General features: G+C 36.0%; 1 protein-coding gene and 1 non-coding gene across 2 annotated transcripts in view; one reads left to right on the plus strand and one right to left on the minus strand.

Annotated features, from left to right (window-relative positions):
• Positions 1 to 24,083, plus strand: part of Lrp1b (LDL receptor related protein 1B) — a 2,166,816-nt gene that overhangs the window by 1,572,849 nt on the left and 569,884 nt on the right. Inside the window, exons 36-37 of the mRNA XM_008825194.2 lie at positions 7,603 to 7,737; positions 8,307 to 8,436. Coding sequence (XP_008823416.1) covers positions 7,603 to 7,737; positions 8,307 to 8,436 — 265 coding nt within the window. The remainder of the gene's footprint in view (positions 1 to 7,602; positions 7,738 to 8,306; positions 8,437 to 24,083) is intronic.
• LOC115068779 lies at positions 5,158 to 5,260 on the minus strand. The gene has a single exon (XR_003848126.1). It is a non-coding gene; the product is annotated as a small nucleolar RNA U13 (small nucleolar RNA).

Below are 24,083 nucleotides of genomic sequence, written 5' to 3' on the forward strand. Positions count from 1 at the left end.
AAAAAAAAAATAAATAAATAATGGAATAATAGAAAGGGAAAATAAACTCATACCTGAAACCAGGCATTGGGTGGATTGTAACCTGGCTGTGATCACAATTGGGTGCATCATCTTGCTGACTCTCACATCTTTTCTGAAGTCACTTCATTTAATAAATTGTTTCTTCATCACATCTAAGTTTTACTGAACTAACAAGGTGCCTCTTCTAAAGCAGTTGCTTGTCAGTCTTTGAAAATCACTAAAAAGCTCTTTTGCTCTGTGGTACCATCCTCTTTGCTTCTCCATCCTCTGACTCTCCTATGGGCTCCAGGTTTCTCCCTGGAGCCCATGCTGAGCTGGGTGCCAATAATGGAGGATGCTGTGCAATAACTGGTCACTTGAGCAGGATGACTCAGCCTAGATTGGTCTGAGAAGTCTGAAGTTTTAGTTTTGAAATTTTATGTTTTAATAAGCCTCCCTGAACCATGCTTCCACGAACTCAATTTGAATATATATTTCATGTTTGTATGAATGGCTTTCTCTCTCTCTCTCTCTCTCTCTCTCTCTCTCTCTCTCTGTGTGTGTGTGTCTGTCTGTCTGTCTGTCTGTCTCTCTGTCTGTCATGTGCGTGTGTGTGGTGTGTGTGGCATGTGTGGCATGTGTGGCATGTCAGTGTCAGTTTGGTGTTATGACCAAACTAGATTAATATTAAAGGCTTGTTTCAAGGTTAAAATTGCAGAGAACAGGCACATAATATTACACTGAGTATTCCAGAACTATATTAGAAAAGGTGATTTTTGAAAGGGCAGGAAATGGGGGCTTGCACTAGAATTAACTGTCATGTCTGTCAAAGTCTTAAAATGAGAAACAGATTGGAAGCTGTTATCTTAGATAAGCCAGAAGAATTAATGAATTTCACGGCCTTAAGGCAGCTGTTATAAATGTGGCAATAATTATATTTCTGGGCCTGTCTGTTAAGGTCATTGCTAATGAATGACAATAAAAATTCTTGAAACTATGAGTATTTCTAACTATAAAAGTGAAAAGTTTTCTGGAACAAGGCCATATGACATTGTAAGAAAAATAAATTCCTAGTAAAACTTGGTGGTTGGAGGATAGCAGACCAAGAGATATTACTTTTTTCTGATGTGATGTTAATAATAAAAAATAATAAAGTAGGGTCTATCTAAGCATTGGTACCTTGAGCTTATCTTGTCTCTATATAACCATACTCTTTAAGTATACACAAAATTGTCAAAGAACCAACAACAATGACAAAATCCTACTAGATTTCTTTGTGAAAAATGAAGGGTATATTAACTGACAGGCACTCCAATAGTTCCACAGACACAGATAAAATAACTTATAGAAACCACACCTGAAATTTATCAAGAAACTGATCATATATATGTAGAGTATCTCACAAGTTAATGTGTACTCTTGAGACTAGCATAACGAACTTCATTTGAAATCTATAGACAGTATAGTAGATGAAATAGATTGAAACAAATAACTTGGATTTATAAATTTGGTTGAACACTTTGATGAACTTAAATGCTCATCACATAAAGATAGCCTTAAATAATTCCTTGGTTTTTTTTTAATCTAGTTCAAGTTTCATAAAGATACATACATACATATATACACATATATGTGTATATATGTATATACACGTATAATCAACTCCTTCTATTAATAGTGTTCATCTGCTGTATGGAAATACTTCACAGAAGACAGTGCTATGTTTATTCTGAGGCATGGGGGTACTGATCATGGAGGCCTTCATAACAGTCAGAAATTGATCTAAACTTGCATCTTCAAAACAGGTAAATATTGTGGTAGTTTCAAGCAATGGAAAAGCAAGATACGAGCAACGAAAGGATGACTCTACTAGTTATAATGAGTGAGAGAAATAAAGTCAAACAGTTCATTTTATTATTAGGAGGGAATTTTTATTAAAATATTTTATTTATCATTTTTATTTTATGTGTATGCATGTATTACCTGCGTGTATGTAAGTGCACTCATGTCATGTAGTGCTTGTGGAGGACAGAAGAGGACATCAGGTCCACTGGGACTGGAGTTATGGTGCTAGTTGGCTGTCATGTGGGTGCTGGGATTCAAACCCAGGTCCTCTGTAAGAGTAGCCAGTGCTCTTAACCTCTGAGCCAACTCTCCAACCCCAGGAAGGAAAATTTTTAATGCTCTATGGCAATAGAAGTTAGAATAGTGACAGGCCATTAGAGAAGGCGAATGCTCTTGACTTAGGGGCTCCAACGGAGGGCTATGGCTTTTGGCAGCCACCTATGGGTGGCTACATAGGTACTTCCTGTATTCAAAGTCCACACATACTCTTAAATTTATGAACATAAATATCTATAAATATAAATTATTAAGGCATAGTGAAATATAAGATACAATATGCCTCAGAGAGAAGTGCTCATTGGTATGCCTAAAGTATATCTTTAGTACAATTCAACATGTTTATCACTAAAGTTATAAAAAACTTATCCAATTTGAGGTATCACTAATAGGATTCCTCAGGTAATGTTATTTTTGTGAAATGTCAACAGTCAGGCTCCATGATTAAATTTAACAAGCTGACATTTAATAGGATAAATGTAAATTTAGGTGGTTTACAAAGAAATGTGACCTAATATTCACTAGTAGCATAGTCTGTAAAATGTACTTGCTTTATCCATTTTAGCTCCAGAGAACAAACCTATTTAAGAGGAGTAAAAATTACAGTGCAAAAAAAAAAAAAAAAAGAAAAAAAGAAAAAGAATGTCTTTATAACAGCTAAACTTGGGCTGTATTTTTGGATAATGCATTCCTTTGTGTGAAATTGAGCAAAACCTTAAAATTAGATGATTGAAATTTGAAGATAACATAGAGATAAAAACCTAAATTTTATCTTCTCAGAGAATGTATAAATATAGATATATGTATTTACATTCTTATTTATATATGCATGAGAAAACTGAGGTCAATTGATTAAGTCGTTCATGAAACCTATGACACAGAAATGCTAAGAACCAAGCCTGAAGTTTCTTCTTGTCTATTCTACTGTCCACCAAGTGGCTTCGTGACTATTTCATTAGGAAAAAAAAAATGATTATGTATTGTATTATAGTTCATGTGTTTTCACATGTATATGTTGTTTTCTGGAATGTGTTGTACATTTACACCAAGATATTTAGGAGATGGTCAATGATTACTTGTTAACTAATGATAAGAAAACAGACACTTAAAGGTTAAAACACCGAAAGAGATTTTTATTTCCCTGTTAGTTCCTCAATGCCTGAATATAGATGATATTTTTCTTTCTAATAAAAACCATTTAATTCTCTAATTTTCAAATATCACTATGACAATACATGACTTTAATTCTCTGTTTAATTAAAATTCACTATAACTGTCTAACAATCATGTTACTTGGTAATCCATAAGAATTCTTATAAGGAGTCTACATGTCAATTTTATCTATGAGAACATAGTTTCAATTGTTAATGCCTTAAGTTATATTTCCTTTTCTCTTGCCATTTTTTACTATTGCCAAATTAATATGTTTAAAGATAATTTATTTTGTAATTGTATTACAGAACATAAATTCAACAATTGCAAGGACAGTATCTGTTGCATTCACTACCATATCCTTATGTCTATAATAATTCCTAGCAAATTCTCCATATTCTCCCAGTATCTATTAGATGAAAGTAATTAAAGTTTTAAACTCTGAAACTTGAGATAGTTTGAAGACACTTTAATGACTATTTCTTTGTTTTCCATCTATATCTATTTTGTGTCTTTAGAGTTTATAACATTTTATCATGATTCATTTGAATTCTTTTTTTTAAAGGAGAAACAGACTTTTATTGTACTTGTGAATTGAAAAATTACATAGAGTTTACCTTAAATCTTTTCCCAATGGCATAGCTGGTATTTAAAACTGATGAGATTTCTCTGGAAAAGAGATCTTTGTCCCAGTTTTTATATTTTACAGGTCAAAACTTGAAATATTATTTTGAGTCTTCAAAGCACTTGTCGGTTTCACCCTAGACATGAACATGTGAGAGCCAATTGCAGTTTGGGGTTGACATACTTGTATTTTAAAAAGTGCTTCCTTGGTTCAGTGCTCCCAGGAGCCCCTGAATATTTTTTCCTTTTATATTGGAAAACTGTAGTGTGGCAGTAGTTGTTGTTTTGTTGTTGCTATTGTTTAGTTTTTTTAAAATAATTTTTTGTTGCAAAGACATGAACATTCTTATATTAATCAAAATCATTTATATAATTCAGGTTTATTGTATAGATATTCAATGATATGAGAAAATAATCTCATATCTTATCAAACATCCTATTGAGAGTATGTTTTTGCATGTGCATAATAAGTAAGTGAAAAACTAAGGAAAGTAGATTTGGGTGTTAGTAAATGATTTTCTCCTTTCTTCTTCTTTATCCTTCTCAGCACATTGTCTGTTAGTTGATGTACTCAACAGACTCCCAAATTCTAAGTTAAAGAACACAAAGAAGCCTCTGATCCCTCAATGCTGAATCTGGCAGGCCTGACCCTAGGTCTGCTGTTAGAGATAACCTCATTAGTACAGTATAACTGTGTATATAGCTTGTCAGTACAGTTCGTACCATAAAATATCTCAGTGTAAGTCCAAGAAGAGATACACAGACATAAGTCCAGTTCAGTGCCATAAGAGATACTGGTACCTATGGGAAGGAATGTGTCCAGGTTACTGAATACACATCTTCAGAACTTGCAAAGCACTTGGAGAGTAGTGATGTACTGTGAAGACTGTTGTGATTGTCTTCTTTAACTTCCTGCTTAACAGGTGCCTGTGCAACTTACAGCTGCTCCTCTTATATTCATTAACTGCCAGTCACTTCTTCCTGTGCATGCTTTGTTTCTTAACAAGCCTATTAGCTTCCTCATATCAGACGTATGTCTTCCTTGTGCAACATCCGTACCGATTTCATTACAGTGCATTTCATTCACTCTTTTATTCATCAAATGTTTTCTGTCAAGTTATGGCATGCTAGGCATTGTGCTATGTGCTAGGAGCAAAGGAGTGAATAAAATAAATCCCAGCATTTAAAGAAATTCATTACTGTAAGAGGAGATAGATATAGCAAATCAACCAATGTTTTGTTTTGTTTTGTTTTGTTCTGTGTCAGACGGGTAATGTGTAAATGTTATACAAAGTTTATGGGAGGCGCATGTCATGTAATGGTGTGAATGCCCACTCATTATGACCGTGAACCAAAAAAGGATGAATAAATGTGTTTAATAGTGATGAATGATATAGGGAAGAAAAAGATTCAGTGACAAGGAACAGAACACGGCAAGAGAATCACTGTTATAGTCAAGGAAAGTTCCACTATGAAGCGGGTGTTTGAGCTTGAATCAGATCTGTGCAGCCATCTAGGAAAAAATGTTCCAGATAGAAAGAAAAAGAAATACAAAGAACCTTAGAACTGAAAAAGAATTAGTTTGACTTAGGAGCAAGAATGTCTGTGTTACTAGAGATGGACAAGGGAGGGACAATGTAGAAGAGAGGAAGGCTATCAGAAGGAGAGGTGCAGAGGGTCTGGGTGGTCGTAATGATCACGGCTAGAGCTCAAATGTCATGAGATAGAAAGTGGAAAGTTGTGAAGGAAAGGAGGCAGAAACAATCTTATTTTATTTTATTTTATATTAAAATATTTTATAATTTTTATTTTATAAAAATATGAATATATTGCCTACATGTATGTAAATACACCCACAGCATGAAGTGCTCAGGGAGATTAGAAGAAAGTATTGGCTTCCCTGGAAATGGAGTTAGGAATGGTTGTTAGCAGCCATGTGGGAGCTGGGAACTGAACCCAGATCCTCCGAAAGAGCAGCCTGTTCGCTTAACTGCTAAGCCATCTCTCTGGCCCCCTTATATATATATTTAAAAGTGTCCTAATAGCTCCTAAGTTAAAAAGGTTCATGCACAGGAAAGTTCAGGAGTCAAAGTGCAAGCCTGGTGCATCTGTTAGGAAGAATTCAGGGGAGAGTTGCTGGGGCTGTGGATGTCAATATAAAGGCATTGGAATGTTGATTTTGCTCGGAAGAATAATTAAAAAAAAACAAGATTTATTGTAAATTGATTAAATATGAGCAAATTTGGTAATTAATTTGGCAATTTGATGTGGAATATGAGAATAAAAGTGTTCAAAGACAACCATGAGGTGTTTGGGTAAAAGACCAAGGCTGGAGGTGCTGCTCATCTTCTTCGTGGAAGCTGTGGGGGTTGGAGGGGGACTGCAGGAGAAACAGGTCCAGACAGACAGTCCATGATTTGTATTTGGTATATCACGATTGTCTTTTCTACAGACAGTGGAAAAACGAAGTGAACAGTTTGGAAATACTGGTTTAATATTTGAGGCAGAAAATTGAACTCAGTGTATAATAATATTTATAAAAGTAATGCTATTTTGTTCAACAGTCCTTGTTTCATTAGGAAAAAGCATATGAACAGAGTGGAAATTAGAGAAGCCTTGCTTTCCTGACATCTATTTAGATATGGTACCCTCCTTGTGGCTTCAAACTACTCTGTATCTGACTTAGCTGTTGTTAAGAATAACATTATTTGATATCTTTCTTTCCACAGGTTGAAGGATTTAGACCATATTTCATTTGAGATGGAATCCCAGGACTTACTGACAAATGGCTTTATTATACTAATTGCCTTTTCTTTATTTCCATAGCTTGTCATTGTGCCAGGGGTAAATTATATTGGTCTTAAAGGATTTGTTCTTCAAATGGCCATGTAGGCCACAACACAAAAACATAGCGAGTGGCAAATTTATTATTTAATGATTTGTCCCCAGTGTCTTTCTGGTAGCTATGTATAAAATCATTGGTCTATAATTACTACCCTTCATGCATATGCATACACATGTAATGTATTTCTTTTATAGTCTTTAGGCACATTTTTCATTCAAATATTCAAAAAGCATAGTTATTTAAAGACTTGAAGATAACATAGACCAATCTTTCAAGTATTCGCAAACCCATTTGCACAATAAGAGCTTGAAATATAGTACAAGGTTTTGTGGTTAACATTTGAGGAGCTACTTAGTACCTCAGAAGAAATAATCAGTGATAAGGTATTTAAGGCTTCATACATTTTGAATGATCTTACGACAAATGAAATGGTTTCACGTATTTTTCCATTGTCTCTGTGCTTTGAGACTCCCTTGAGTTGATTGTCCTCAGCAGATTCGTTTTATGTTTAGAGGACTCAGACACAGGTATAGAAGAGAGAAAAAAACTATGATAGAAAATAACACGGCATGGTACAAACTTTATAATTTCATGAGAGTCAAGATTTACTGAGCTAAAATGAAGAGGACAATAAAGAAAAAGTATCAATTTCCAGAAACATGCTTTTAGAAATTTAATTGCTAAAACCTAGGCTCTTACTTTTAAAATACCCTTGCTACTGTTACGTTAATAAATTATTCTGAAGAATGCTGAGACTCTTCTGTGCTTCATCCACGGTGATAAACCCAACACTGATTGTAATCTGATTAATACATGTATTGATACACTTCATAGTGTGTGGGCATGTGTTTTATTGATAGAAAACGACACCATCTACTGGACAGACATGGGCTTCAATAAAATCAGTCGAGCTAAAAGAGATCAGACATGGAAAGAAGATGTCATTACCAATGGCTTGGGAAGAGTGGAAGGGATAGCAGTTGACTGGATTGCTGGTAAATCTATGGATTTTTCTTGGTTTTGTTTCATACCTATTTTTACAGGGCTTCATTCTTCTTCCAAAAAAAATTCTAGTTCTGATTTTTAACATTATTTTTACTCTTTCTAGCCAAGGGGGTAAATAATCCCTTTTGTTTTTGGTTCACTTTTTCTCATGCTTTTGAGTCTTTGAATAAGTGTTTTTGCGTAGAAATGTAACATGCAGTATTAACTTTCCTAGTTCTCCAGAGAGTAGTGCATAGCACGGAAGCAAAAGTCGTAGAAGTTTCTTTTGCTTAAAATTAGTTAAAAGGCAAAATAGATACCTTCATCAGGTGGGAGAAGCCTTAACTTATTTTAAGCATATCAATGTACACTAACATGGTTTAAAACAGAAAAATACGAGATTAAGATTAGAAGTCTTTATACAATAATTACAGCTCTTAAGTAAATACATTAAAAAGGCATGTAGGGAATAAACATTTTTGATAGCTATGTACATACTCAGAAATTTAATTTTTAGCAAAACTAATAAACAGCTTTCTTTCTCATAACTGGAATATGAGCATTTCTGTATTTCTTCTAGGTAACATATACTGGACAGATCATGGTTTCAACCTAATTGAAGTTGCAAGACTGAATGGTTCTTTCCGTTATGTAATTATTTCCCAAGGCCTGGATCAACCAAGATCTGTAGCTGTGCACCCAGAGAAAGGGTAATTTTAAAGTTTACCTTTATTTTCTGAGTCTGATCTAGATTTTCTTAAGTCTGTTAGGAAAAATTAGACAATTGCAATAGTATTATTTGTAAACATAACATCTGCAACAACTCAAAACATTTTAGCGTATTTTTCAAATATACTTTAGTATCATATTTGAAGAACTCATGTTTGTTAAACCTCTAAATTTAGTTTTTACTCTTTAACAATTTCATATAATGTGTTTTGGTCATTTTCACCCCCCATTTCCCTCTCTCTTCCCACAACCAGTCCTGCTGGCCCCCTCTTCCCGACAAACCCCCTCCTACTTTTATCTTTTAAAATTAGACCTGTTGTGAGCTACTGAGATTAACTAGAGGTGATTGAATGTGCTGGGGTAGAGGAGTATTTGCTAGATCATAGGCTTCTTACCAGTGGTAACACCACTGAAGAAAAGGCCTCCCACTTCCCAGCAACCATTAGCTGCCAGTAGTTATCCAGGGAGAGGTTGGGCCTAATTATCTTCTCCCATATCCATCACTAAATGGTGATGGGCCCATCTTATGCAGGTCTTGTGCAGATCATATGCAGATAACTGAAGTTACTGTAAGTTCATGAGGGCAAAAGCTATGTCTTACCTAGAAGACAGCATTTCATAAAATTTCACTCCATCATCCAACTTTTACAGTTTTTCTGTCTCCTGTCTCACAGTGTTCTCTGAGTCCTGAAAGGAGTGATATTGATGTTCCATTTAGAGTCAAGCACTCAACAGTCATTTCTTGACACTGACCAGTTATGATTTTCTGCATAACCACAGCACAGTACAAAAAGCACTAATCTATGGATATAATTTTATTTGTGTATGTGTGTGAATGAGTGTATTGTCTGCATGTATTTAAGTACACCTGTGTTGTACAATGCCCACAGAGGACAGAAAAGGTCAGATTTCCTGGAACTGGAGTTACAGATGGTTGTTAGCCAACATGTGGATGCTGGATTCGAATCTGAGTCTTCTGCAAGAACAGCCAGTGCTCTTAATCACTGAGCTGTCTCTTCAGTCCCTAATTTATGGATATAAACATATATATTTAGAAGGCAGTTAGACACCGTGTCCACTTAGGAAAGCAACAGTAATAGGTTTGCTTCCAGGGTCTATGACCTTCTGAGTCATAGGCTGTTATCCATGTTTACAGTACCAGGTAGGAGTTACTTCTTGTATAAGTGGGTCTCATATTCAGTCAGAAAGCAGTTGATTACTCCCATAATAGTCTTGCCACTATTGTATCAGTGGACAACTATTGTCTGGAAGGTCATTTTTCTATGTAGCAGTGTTTATAGATGAGTAATATTTTTCTCCCCAGCAACCTGCATAGCTGCATCTGGCACTATAAACACTGGCCAGCAGGAAGAAAGTTTCCAGCTCAACTTTAGAGTTTGGTTTCTCTGTGTCATGTAACCAGTATGTTACTGTCTGCAACAATAAGGTTTTACCATCTAGCACTTTGGTGTAACTAAGAACAGTGGAAATAACCTATGATGTTTTAGGGATCTTTGAAGTCTCCCTAACCAACAACTCATAGGGAGGTATCCCAGAAATGGCACTGAGATTTTCATTTAATAACCTGTGTCTTCTGTGAGCAGCATTATCCACCCATGCTGGGTTCTTCTTTTCTTAAACTTTCATTTAAATTGTATTTCTTAATTAGCTTAAAAACTAGAAGGTGTCCATATTTTAGTAAAAAGGTTTATTTTAATTTTACAAATATATATATATATATATACATCTTTGAAAAGGTCATGTTTATTATGCATTTTTTTATTTGTATGTGAAAGCTAGTAAGAACACCAATATTTTTCTAGATTCTCAGCTCAAAATTTTGCCCTAGGACTTATAGAGTTGGGTATTAAATTTTTTTGATGACGAAAATAGCTATAGCTATCAAGCTTGTTTTCAAATATTTCCAAAGTTCCAGTTTCCATTTTTAAGGCTGTGATGATCAAACCAACATGTTTATTTATCCCCCAGGCTGATTTTTCTCATAGAACTGTAGATAAGTATATATGCCTTTTTTGGTGACATTTCCATTTGGAAGTTTCATGAAAAACCAAACTACAAATGCATAAATTTGAAATGACTTCGATCTGCCATTATGTTCTGGTGACATTTTTCTACTGAGTAATTCTGCTATGGACCTTCCTCCACCTTTTTCTCTTTCTCCATCTTAGTTGAATTTGCCAATACCTTGTACAACTGCAGTAATTTGCCATTTAGTCCCCAACTTCATCAAAGGCTAAATTAACTTTTTACATAAAAATCTGTTCCTGGAATTCACATTGCATTTTGTTTACTCCCAAAACCTCTGTCCTGGTCTTCATTCCTGTATAAATTTTCAGTCTCTTGCTACTGCCTGCTTATCAGTTTCAAGTGGACTTATCTTGATGTTTTAAATGTGTTTTAGTATTTGTCATCATCTTTTTTATTTTCTTCTCTTGATCATATTTATTTGCCCAACTTTGTCTTTTAAAATAGGTTTATGTTTGTCTATGGTCCCATATCACCTTCTATGTAAATTCTGTGCACTAATACTTGCTTCTATATTTGTGTTAATGTTTTTCTAGCTCCTATACTCTCACTATACTCGATAACATTTCTGTTTTGACTAAGCTATATCAGAAGAAGAGCAAGTACCTTGAGTTTAACTTTCTAAGCTCAGACTTACCATGATGCCTGTTAAATAACAATTAGCTAATAGATAACCACTTGTCTTTTAAACAATATTTAAGTTTTCTCTGTTTAAAGACTCATTATTCCCAAAACTGTGTTTCTTGCATCATTAGTATGTTTGCATTAATTTCTTTTAAAAAAAGAAAAGTTTAAGCCAATTATCTCTGTATCTTTTGAAGTAAAGGAAAAGTAAGTGTCTTGGAACTTGAGAGGCAGAACAGAATGATCACAAACTCTTGGTCATCCTGTGGTACAATGTACCGTAGCAAGACTATGGCTGGCAATGTAGCTCAGTGATAGAATGCTTTCCTAAATGCACAAAGCCCTGGATCCAGTCTCTAGAACTTCCAAAACATTATAAATTTTGATAGAGCCAGGCCTGGTGGTACATAGCTTTAATTAAAGTACTGGGGAGGCAGAGTCAGGGGAATCTCTGTTAGACTGAGACCAACCTGGTCTACATAGTGAGTTCCAGGACAGCTGGGGCCATAGATAACTTCATTGGATAAATAACTGTAAAGAATAGTGATTTGTAATGAAGTGAGATGTATATAAACCATCAAGTCAACTGTTCAGAAAACCTGTAGCCTTCCTTCCTTGTTAATGTTGTATAAACCTTTCTTGGCAAATTCTATACCATTCAATCACACTATGAACATAAAGTAGAAGGAAGCAAAGACTAATATAGGACAATGGATGTCAAGTATTTATGTATTAATTATACATAAGGCAGGTTTCGTTATGACATTTTCACGTATGTGTATAGGGTATTTTGATCATATTCCATTTCCTGTTACTGTCTCTTGTCCTCCTCCTACTCCTGATGATCCCCTTCCTCTTCCCAATTAGTTCTTTTTCCACTACAATATTTTTTAAGGCAGGAGGGTGGCCCAATGAGTTTAGTTAAAGTTGCCTTTAGAAACATGACTCAGGGGTTATGTATTTGGAACCTGGGCAGTTTGTCAGAGGCTGACACTGGAGAAAATCTCTCTCTTCCCACAGTAATAATAAACAGAAAGGGGTTGGGGCCTCCTGAGTACTGCCCCTCTTCATGAGAGAATGTTGATGAACCCAGTCCTGTGCAGGTCTTTTGTAGATAATCTCTGCTGTTGAGATTTCAAAAGTGAAGTCTCAGTTTCCTGCCCAGAAGACAGTCCTACCCCACTCCTTCCTCTGGCTCTTAGATTCTTTCTACCCCATCTTCTGAGATGTTCCTTGGGTGTTGGAGGGAATGATACAGTTGTCCCCGTTTGTCTAAAAATTTATTCTCAGCACTTTGACCAGTTATAAGTCTCTATAAAAACACTACCCACTGGGGGAAAAAAAAGAAGCTTTTCTGACCAAAGTTGAAACCATCGCTAATTACTAATCTATGAATATGAACATAAATATTTAGTAGGCAATGTGACAGGCACATATCTTTAGCAAATAACAATAGTGTTTTCCTCACAGAGGCCTGTGATCTCATCAGACATGGGCTTTTGACCAGTTCAGCACGTCTGTTTAGCAGATAGCAACAATGTTCTCCTCACATCGGCCTATGATCTCTTCAGATGTGGCCTTTTGACCAGTTTTACAGTGTCAGGCGTGAATACCTTCCTGTGGAATGGGCTTCAAATCCAATCAAAAGTAGTTGGTTGTCCTCCAAATAGCCAACCTGTGGACACATTTTGCCTCAAGGTGGCTGTGCTTCACTTATGGTTCGCATCTGAATTACAACCACTGCAAACAGTCTTCTTCCTCAGCCACCTATGTGGTACCTTCTGTAACCATGAAGTTAGGCCGCAAGAAGGAGGCTTCCAACTCATTTCCCGCTTGGTTTCTCTCTGTCGGGCAACCAAAGCATGTGCTATCTTCAGCAACATGATCTTGTCATCTAGTTCTCGTGGGTAACAGAGATCAGGAGCATTAGCTACTTAAAAACATCCCTAGCCAATGACTCATAGGAGGTAGCCTACCCTGGCACTTTCATTTCTTAACCTTGGGTTTCTGGGAGAAGCTTTATCCATCCATGCTGGGGACCTCCATTCAACCCTTTTTAAATTTTTAATATTAATTTTAGTTAGTTTCTAAAGTAGCAGTTTCCTTTAGGCTTTTTTATGCATACTTTTGTGTTGGTCTTCTTCTCTCTTCCTCTCCCCCATTCCCTGACCTCCATCTCTGCTTAAACTTTCTATCCCCAATATTTCCCTTCCTACTTTGACATGTCTAATGGACTTCTTTCTAGTTTCCAAGCCTCTGTACACACTCCCATATAAATACAGGATATAAATACACATATATAATAATTAGAAACTAAGATCCATCCATATATGAGAGAGAACATGCCGTGTCTGTCTCTCTGAGTCTGGGTTACCTTACTTAATATAGTTTATATCCAATGTCCTACAGTTCTTATAAATTTGTTTCTTTTATTGCTGAACAAGATTCCAGAAAATTTGTATATACAAATTTTTGCTATCATTTATCAATTGATTGGCATCTAGTCTGATTATCTGTTTGATATTGTGACCACAGCAGCAATGAACATGGATGTGCAAATATCTCAGTGGTAGGATATAGAGTCCTTTGGACATGTGCCCAGGAAAAGTACAGCTGAGCTGTTTGATGGCTCTATTTTCAGTGTTTTTAGATGCATCCACACTGATTTCTGTAGGGGTGTGTCAGTCTACACTCCCAGCACCAGTGAGTAAGTGCCCTCCTTTCCCCACTTCCTCCTCAGTATTCGTTCTCATTTGTTTTCTCGGTGATAGCCATCCTGACTTGGGTGAAGTGGATTCTTTGAGTGGTTTTAATTTACATTTTCTAACGTGTAAGAATATTGTACACTTCTTAAAATATTGGCCACTTTTATTTCTTTTGAGAACTATTCATTTCCTTGCCTATTTTCAATATTATTTTTATTGCATTTCTGTGCATTTCATACATCTTAATCAGATTTCAGCCTCCTCCTCTATGTGCACCCCTCATAGCCCATCCACTAGATTTCATGTACTCTGTCATATAAGATCTATCAAATCAATTTGTGTACCAAGATGTGCCTTGGTGTGAGTTTATATATTGAAGCCTGTTCAGCCTATCACTCCCTTAAAAAAAAATCAATTTTCCCTCACCCAGCACTGATCAGCTGCCAATAGTTCCTCTGCTAAGGTTAGAGCCTCTGGCCCATTTCCCATGTTCTGTGCTGGATTTTGTCTGGTTGAGCTTACATGGGTCCTGTGCATGCTATCACCATTGATGTAAGTTCATATGAGCAAGTTTTCAGAAGCCTGGGAGACTCTGATTCCTTTTGGTTATATACTCATGGCTCTTACAATTGTTCAGTCTCCTCTTTTGCAATGATCGCTGACACCTGGGTGGCTGAGATTTAATATAGGACTCCTATCCAGGGACATACACTCTGCAGTCTCTTATTCTTTACATTTTGGCCAGTTGTGGCCTTCCCTGTTAATCTCCCTCTGTTGCATGAGGAAACTTCACTGGTGAGAGTTGAGAGATGCATTAGTATTGTCTCACTCCCTGTTCCACTATGATCCATGAGCCTTAAGTGTAGAGGTTGAGCATCTCACAGAAACTTATTCTCTGGCTGTTAGTAGTGGTGGAACTCAGCAATACTTTCCATCTTTTGCAACAAGTAGCTTCTTTAATGAGTGATGACAGGTGTACTTGTCTGTATGTGCAATGATCCTAGTGCCAAATCCTTGTATGTGGTCATATATTCAGATGTAACCACAAGAGCCAGGAAAATGGAAAGAAACCATGCAGGTAAAGGGAAAGAAGCCCGAGGGGGGCAGGAATAGTAGGAGACAGGGGTTACCAATAATGAAATGGGTAAAATGGGGGTCTTTCACTGTGAAGGGAGAAGAAAGTGTTATACAAAGAACCATGGGAGTAAAGGAGAAGAGGTTCAAGAGAGGGGGATAATAGGATATAGGTATTATCCAGGGAAATGATATAATGGGGATACTTTAACTAGGGAGGCAGGGGAAAAGTTAGAGAGAGAGACAGAGGAGACAAATAATGCTTGGTGGTATGAATAAAAAACAGAAGAAAATGTGTTAGTTCAAAAGCCTACTTAAAACTACACATATGATAGTGCACATGCATGCAGGTGTGTAGCTGAAGGCTACATTAGGAGAATATTCAGACAGGAAAAACTTCTCTCTGAGCTGTTGGTCAGGGTAGTTGAAGAGACTCCAAAAATAACACAGAGTATTGCCAAAGTCCTTGATTGCCTCCCAGAACGTCAAAGTAAGACCCTATTGCTGAAGACAAGATATACTTTAGACACAGGACTTGATGAAATGGAACTGGAACTGATCTGGAAGCCTCCTCCCTGAAGATTAGCTTTCATAGTTTTAGAGGATACTGTGCAAGCTGCTAAGAGAGAAAAATCAATGATCTAACCCTAGCTTTAAATCCTAATAACCTCAACTATGATCAGCACAGCAAACTATATTGGTGCAGTAGTGCTACTTTTATCTTGGAAGCAATCAACAGCTGTCTACTTGGAGTTAAACCCCACATGGTGAGTGGGAACTCATGTGTGGTACTATAAAGATAGCCAAACAGACATGACTGGAGAGTCATAGATCCTAGAGAAACTCTACATTGTTATATCCCTAGACAAATGTAATCTGTTGCCTATTTTTTATTTGACCTGTTTTCTTTTATTTAGTTTTTTTTTATTTTATTGTATATTCTAGACATTAATCCTCTGTCAGATATCTATATGGAAAAATACTTTCTTCTCTTTGGCTTCACAATGTGAGAGTTCCTTAAAGTTTATGTTTTCTGATATTGTCATTTGTTAGCATCATCACATGTAAATATTAAACCTTACTACTGAATTCTAAATTTTGACTATGTCTTCAATACTTTTATTTAGAGACTTTGCAGATTATGTGTTCATAAATTATTACAGCAATATCCATCAGTCCATAGATATGCTCCTTCCACATGAGTGGAACTTTTCCAAAGGGGTAATGGAGCCCTTTTGCTATAGCCTTAAATCTGGGTGAGCTAATGGCCATGGTAGAAGTGATACAGTGTATTTTCTGAGAATATACATTTTAAAAAGATAGAACTGTAGGCACAACTGCTGTGAGTAACCTCAGCATCCCCTTGGAAAATCATAGCCTTAGTTAAGGTCCCAGCTGACAATCATAAAAGAAACTTTCATGGCCCCAGTCCCCAACTGTTACATTCCCCAGCCTTGGTGAAACTACAGTTCATGTGAAGAAGTGATAAGTTGTCCTCAGAGCTCTGTCCAAATTGAAAATTCAGTATTAATAAATATTTAAGCTTGTATGTTCCTGGTTATTTATAACTGGAACATAATACCATAAAAGTTTTAACCATAGCATATCTAAAATGAAGCTGAACCTTTCTCTTCAACAATAATTTCTCCATTTTTCTGTTATCATTGTTTTGTTGTGTGGAGCCCAAAGCCTCAGGTACTGTAGGCAAGTGCCCTTCTGCTAAATCTCATCACAAAATCTCACCTTCACTTTGTTTTTTTGTCTTTTTTTTTTATTATTGGTCTTTTGAGACAGGGTCTCCCTGTAGCCCCAGCTGTCCTGGAACTCACTATGTAGACCAGGCTGGACTTGAACTCACAGACATCTGCCTGCCTCTGCCTCCTGAGTGCTGGGATTAAAGGCATGCGCCACCATGCTGAGCTAACCTAAACTTCGCTTTTTAAAAAAAATAAATAATTTATTGAGAATTTCATACATGTGTATAAGGTGTTTTGATAAAATCCATGCCCACACCCTCCCCTCTAACTCCTCCCATATCCCCCCATCACTTTTGTTTGATAACTTCATGTATTCTTTCTTCTTTATTTATTTTTATGGGGCTTTTGACTACTCTAACTTTCCCCCCTCTAAAGAGGTAACCCTAAAATCTTTTAAGGATTAGATACAAGCTCTCAAATATTTTCAACATTTTTGGCTTTTGGAACAGAGTATGTTGCTAAGAGGCCCAAGGATGTTTTGACTTTTAGCCAAGAAACTGGTTAGTATTCTTTGGGGTCTTTTTACCCTAACTGCCTAGCCAATTCCTACCTCCAATTCTTATCACACCATCCTCTGAAGGGGTTACCCAAATTGCCAATAGGGATTAGGGACACAGACTGCTCTGGCTTCTTCCATGCTGAACAGGGACGCAGGATGAGGCAATTGGAATACCCTTCAGTGGGTCTATCATAAAGACTCCCAAATTTCATAATTATTATCTCTAAGGGGAAAAGAAAGTCTGTGAATCATGAATAGGAGATGTGAAGGAAAAATAAAGGCAAGTAAGTAGCATTACAAGTTCTAGACAAGGAACTAAAAAAAAAAAAGTCAGAACAGGGCAATTTTCAAATGTTCCTTTGAGTCCATTGGAATTTCTTGACAAGGGCTTTCGAAAGCATCCCTCTCTTGGGTTCCTCCTCATTTTTCTTTTGTCTTCCAAGGCTGGACTCTAGAGTTATGGACTCAGGATTTGCTTTCAGGTATTTTGATAGCTGTTGGAATGGTTAGAATCAGTGTCAGTTCCCTATCAAAGGCTTCTAGATAGGGGGAGAAAACAAATTTATCCATCATTTTAGAAAAATATCTGGTTACTTAGGGTGGTTTTAATTTTCATTTCTCTAATTACTAACGATGTTGAACACTTTTTGAGATGTTTCTTAGCCATCTTTATTTCTTCCTTTGAAGACTCTGTTTAGCTCTTTAGCCCATCTTTTAACTGAGCAATTTAGTTTCTTGATTCTTTGTTTTTTGAGTTACTTATATATTCTGGATGTTAAACACCTGTCAGATGTGTCACTAGTCAAGATTTTTTTTCCCATTCTGTGGATTTTCTCTTCACTTTTTTGATTGTTTCTTTTGCTGTACAGAAGCTTTTTAGTTTAATGAGGTCCCATTTATCGATTGCTGACGTTAATTCCTGAGCAACTTCTGTCCGATTTAGAAAATCCGTTCCTACACCTCTATCTTGTAGATTACTGCCAATATTTTCTTCTAATAGTTTCAGGGTTTCCAGCTTCACATAGAGGTCTTTGATCCATTTGGAGTTGACTTTTTGCAAGGTGAAGGATAAGGATCTAGTTTCATTCTTCTACAGGTGGAGATCCAGTTTTACCAGCACCATTTGTTGAAGCCGCTGTCTTTCCTCCATTGTGTGTTCTTAGCACCTTTGTCAAAAATCAGGTCGTTGAAATTGCTTGTACTCAGGTTTGGATCGTCAGTAATGTCCCTTTAATCTATGGGTCTATTCTTGTGCCAGTACTATGCTGCTTTTATGACTATCACTGTGTAGTATACTTTGAGATCTGGTATAGTAATCCCCCCAGAATTGCTCTTTGTGCTCGTGGTTGCTTTGGCTATCCGGGGACTTTGGTGCTTCCATATGAATAAGGATGTTTTTCTTTAATTCTGAGAAATACGTCATGGGGATTTTGATGGTGATTGCATTGAATCTATATATTGCTTTCGGTAGGATGGTCATTTTCACAATATTGCTTCTTCCAATCCATGAGCATGGGAGGTCCTTCCATCTCCTGGTGTCTTCGTCAATCTCTGTCTTTAATGATTTGAATTTTTCATTATAGAGCTATTTGATGTCTTTGTTTAGATTTATTCCAAGATTTTTTTTTTTTTGCAGCAGTTGTGAATGGGAGCATGTCACAGTATTCTTTCTCCAGTTGCTTGTTACTGGTATATAGAAAGGCTACCAGTTTTTGTAGACTGATTTTATAACCTGACACTATACTGAAAGTATTGATCAGTTCTAGGAGTTTTCTGGTGGAAGTTTGGCATCTCTTAAGTATAGTATCATATCATCTGCCAAAAAAGATAGTTTGACCTCTTCTTTTCCAATTAGTACTCCTTTAATTTCCTTCTCCTGTCTTATTGCTCTAGCAAGAGTTTCAAGCACTATGTTGAAAAGGAGTGGTGGCAGTGGACATCCTTGTCTGGTTCCTGATTTTAGTGGGAATGCTTCCAGTTTTTCTCCATTTAGAATGATGTTGACTATGGGTTTGTTGTATATAGCTTTAATTATGTTGAGGTGTATTCCCTCCATTCCATTTCCCTCTAGGACTTTGAACATAAATGCATGCTGAATTTTGTCAAAAGCCTTTTCAACATCTACTGAGATGATGATGTGGTTTCTTTCTATGAATCCATTCATATGATTAATAATATTTATTGACTTACATATGTTGAACCAGCCCTGCATCTCTGAGATAAAGCCTACTTGATAATGGTTAATGTTCTTTTTGATGTGTGTCTGTATGCAGTTTGCAAGTATTTTGTTGAGAATTCTTGTGTCTATGTTCATTAAGGATATGGGTATATAGTTTTCTTTTTTGGTTGTGTCTTTACCTGGTTTGGGTATTAGAGTGATGCTGGCTTCATAGAAGGAATTTGGGAGTTCTCCCTCTGTTTCTATCATTTTGAATAATTTAAGTGGTATTGGTTGGAGGTCTTCTTTAAATATCTGGTAGAATTCTGCATCTGGGCCTGGGCTTTTTTTAGTTGGGAGGCTTTGTATTTCTGTTTCAATTTCCTTATATGTTATTTTTGTATTACTGTTTCGATTTCCCTATATGTTGTGGGTCTGTTTAAACTGTTGATCTCTTCTTGGTTTAACTTTGTCCCATGATTTTAGATATCCATCCATTTCTTTTAGATTTTCAAATATAGTACCATATAGGTTTTTAAAGTAATCCCTTATAATGTTCTGTACCTTTCTGCTGTCTGTTGAATAGTATTGGTTGGAGTTCTTCTTTAAATGTCTGGTAGAATTCTGCTGTAAATCCATCTGTGCCTGGACTTTTTTTAGTTGGGAGGGTGTCTGTTGTGATGTTTCCCTTTTCATCTCTGATTTTGTTGGTTTGGATTTGCTGTTTCTTTCTTTTGGTTAGCTGAGCTAAGGTTCTGTCTATCTTGTTTAGCTTTTAAAAGAACCAGCTCTTAGATTCATTGATTCTTTGTATTGTTTTCTTTGTTTCTATTTCATTAATTTCTGCTCTGATATTTATTATTTCTTCTCTTCTTTTGGGTTTGGGTTTCATTTGTTCTTGCCTTTCCAGTGTCTTGAGTTGCAGTGTTAGGTCATTTATTTGGGCTCTTTCTAATTTTTTTAATGTAGGCAATTAGAACTATAAACTTCCCTCTTAGGACTGCTTTTAAAGTGTCCCAGAGGTTGTGTTGTGTTGTAATTGTCCTTTTCATTGAATTTTTTGAATTCTTTTATTTCTTTCTGAATTTCTCCTTTGATCCACTCACTGTTTAGGAGTATGTTGTTCAATTGCCATGAGTTTGTGTAGTGCCTAGGGATTTGTCCAGTGTTAATTTTAAGATTTATTGCATTGTAGTCTGATAGAAGGCATGGAATTATTCCATTTTTTTGTATTTGTTGAGGTTTGTTTTTGGCCCAGTATGCAGTCAATTTTTGAAAAAGTTCTATGTGGTGCTGAGTAAAAAGTGTATTCTTTGGTGTTTGGGTGGAATAATTGAAAGATGTCTGTTAGGTCCATTTGATGTATGATATCATTTAATTCAGACGTCTCTCTTTTTATTCTTTGTACAGTTGATCTGTCTAATGGAGACAGTGGGGTATTGACATCCCCTAGTATTACTAATTTGGGGTTAATGTGTATCTTAAAGTCCTGTAGTATTGTTTTTATGAACTTGAGTGCACCAGAGTTTGGTGCATATATGTTAAGGATTGTAATATCTTCTTGGTTAACTGTTCCTTTGATCAGAATGAAGTCACCCTCCTTATCTCTTCTCATTAGTTTTAATTTGAAGTCTATATTGTCAGATATTCGAATTGCATCCCCTGCTTGTTTCTTAGTGCCATTTGCTTGGAATATTCTTTCCCTCCTTTTACCTTAAGGTGTTGGCTGTCCTTGAAGGTGAGATAGGTTTCTTGCAGACACCAAAGAAATGGATTTTGTTTCTTAATTCATTCACATTGCCTGTGTCTTTTGACTGAGGAGTTCAGTCCATTGATATTTAAGGTTACTATTGAAAGATATGTATTGGTTGCTGTCATTTTGATTGCTGTTTTTGTTCTCTGTCTAATTTTGTGTTTCCTAGATTATACTGTTTTTTTATTTTCTTTTGTTGCCCCAAGGTATAGCTCTTTATTTTAACAAATAATTCATTAACTAAAGGATATTTTTATAAAATATAGAATTTTAAAATATTTTATTTTTACTTTATGTGTATGAGTATATAGCCTGCACATATGTCATACAATGCCAATGGAGGTCAAGTGAGTGTATTGGAGCCCCTGGAACTGCCTTCACATAATTGAATAATACCATTCATAATTTTAAAAGCTGTTTGTCATATCAGCAAAGAAGTGGGTTCAGGAGGCTGGGTAAAGTTTTTGAATCTTGTTTTTGTGACCACAAGGCTTTTGGCAGGATCCTTCATAATGAGAGTTATGTGAGATATGATCCCAGAGACTTTAAAATGTAGAATTTGATTTTGAAATTTAAAAAAAAAAATTCTGGGAATATGATAGCATTCTCAGTACTACCTTTGCCAAGTAAGCATAATAAGGTCAATTTTCTTATTTGTATCATTCAATACAATAAACATTTCATAGCTGGAAAGTGTAAACTCAAGTGGGGACCATAATCCCAACACTAATTTGCTATTTCTATGTGTGTTTTACAATTTCTGAAGGTGCTGAGGTGATATCTTTTCAGTCCTCTACTTTTCAATTTAGATTAAAGGCAAATAAATTAATATTTGCCTTCCATTTATAAGATATTACTTTATTTTGTTAGGTTTAAAGGTCTTTTAATGTCATTAATTTTATCTAACCATAATAATAATTCCCATGCAGTTATAATCAGCTTTATATGCTATGGTATTATATCAGATCCTTATTACACATAGAGAAAATTCCTTTAGAATACATTTATTCATAAATTTTGTTGACACTCATCACAGAATCTATTTCTTGGCGTGTAGTGTGAGGATTATATGCATGGGGAATGTTCATTTTCTGAGCCATCATTTCCGTAGCTGTGAGAATTAGGGCTAAAGATGTGAAATGGCTTACTTAGACTACTTGTTCCATGTGATCCAGAGAATGATCTACAATAGTCACGCTTTTGGTAGTGAACGAGTTTATTAATTATATAGCAAGCAAAAGTAAAAGAATAGTGAGTAGCAGACAGGGAGAATCAGCAGACCACAGAAAACGTTCAAATCGGGTGTTCATAACATTTGAAAGAAATGAGTGGGTTAGTTCAATTGAGAGTGAAAGCAAAATGAAACACCATCACATTAGTGATTTACAGACATTCAGCAGAAGCTGCTGGGAAAGCCAGTTGCAGTTCGACCTAGCATCCAGGTTGCAGTAGAGGCCTCTCCAGTGAGGGTTTCAAGTAAGAGAACAAGGAGATGACACCACCAACTACACTGACAGGAACCTGGAGCATCTCCCTGCAGTTCCCATTTAATACATTTGCAAGCAGAGGAACTTCCCAGCGTCTACAGAGATGAACTTACAGTGTTCCTTTCTCAGTGTAAGCATGTTTATATTATAGGACAACCATAGCTTCCCTGATTGAAAATAGCTTACCTTCCAGCTGAACTCAAGGAAACAGTATTTTTACCACCCTTGATGCTTGCTGTTTTCCTTTCTCCTTGTTACAGAATTAGGGGTCCAGTCTTCCTCAGGTCAGGGAGTGTTGGAAGTGACAGGGAAGAGCTTTCTTGCCCAAGTCCACTCTCAACAAGTATCACAGCATTTGGCTACTTACCAAGACAATGTACATTACACTACTCATTCAGAATAATAGCTTCCTTTCTCACTTAGTGCATTTAAAAGCAGATTATCATCAAGGAAAAGGTTTTTTATGTGTATTTCTTTCTGTACTTGAATATGTTAGAGGCAGATGATAAGAATGTGGTTGAGGGGGTGGAGAGATGGTTCAGTGGTTAAGAGCACTGACTGCTCTTGCAGAGGACCGGGCTTGATTCGCAGTACCCACATGATGGCTAACAACTGTCCTAGCTCCAGTTCCAAGGAACCTGATGCCCTCCTCTGACTTCTGCGGGCATTGCATGATGTGGTTGCACTTACATACATGCAAGCAATACAATACAATCATACAAAAGGACAAAAGAATAAATAAATTAAATAAATAAATAGAATGAGGTTGAATAGTTACATGTCTGTCCTGGCTCTTCAAGTACCTCCTTTGGAGCCTAGCAGCTCTTGTCTTTTGACAATGACATTTGTACCTAAAAAGATAAATGAAGTCATAAATGTTTCTACTAATTAATGGTTTTAATTGAATCGGAGTATCATTTAAAAATGTTGACTTTAAAGAAAGATTTTGTCATGCCTTTTTAGCAAGTTCATAGCAACAAACTATTAGTTGGATTTCTGACAAAGTTTTTCCTTTGTAAATCAGAAATTAGGATCCTATAAATCATAGGACTTTTAAACATCAATGATTGTGTCTTAAGGATTGACAGACTTGGTATTCTATCCATGCCTCCTTTTTATCAGCTTGTCATATTCCAAAGCATTTATTTTATACAGCTTTTCAGAAAAAAAATCAACTATTAAAATAAATCCAAATAATATGTGTACAATACATATGATTTATGTAGTTTAAGCCTTTGTGGTTAATGAATAACTATCATACATATGTAAATTATAAATGTAGGTCTCCTTTAAACTTCAACATGAAGCCTCAGTGTCTTTTCTTGGGTCATGCAAACTCTAGACAAATTTTCGGTGATGCACAGAAATACACACTCACTATTGCCTTAATGAATGCATGGTCACTATACTTCTCTAAGCTTTGGCTTTTGATATTTTCTGATAGATTGAAAACTTCAGTGTATGTAATTTTGAATTAGGAAGAATTGTATTTACCTAAAAACATGAAATTCCGTGTTTTCATATA

Source organism: Nannospalax galili, unplaced genomic scaffold, assembly GCF_000622305.1.
Source record: "Nannospalax galili isolate Female #2095 unplaced genomic scaffold, S.galili_v1.0 scaffold87, whole genome shotgun sequence".
NCBI classification, from domain to species: domain Eukaryota; kingdom Metazoa; phylum Chordata; class Mammalia; order Rodentia; family Spalacidae; genus Nannospalax; species Nannospalax galili.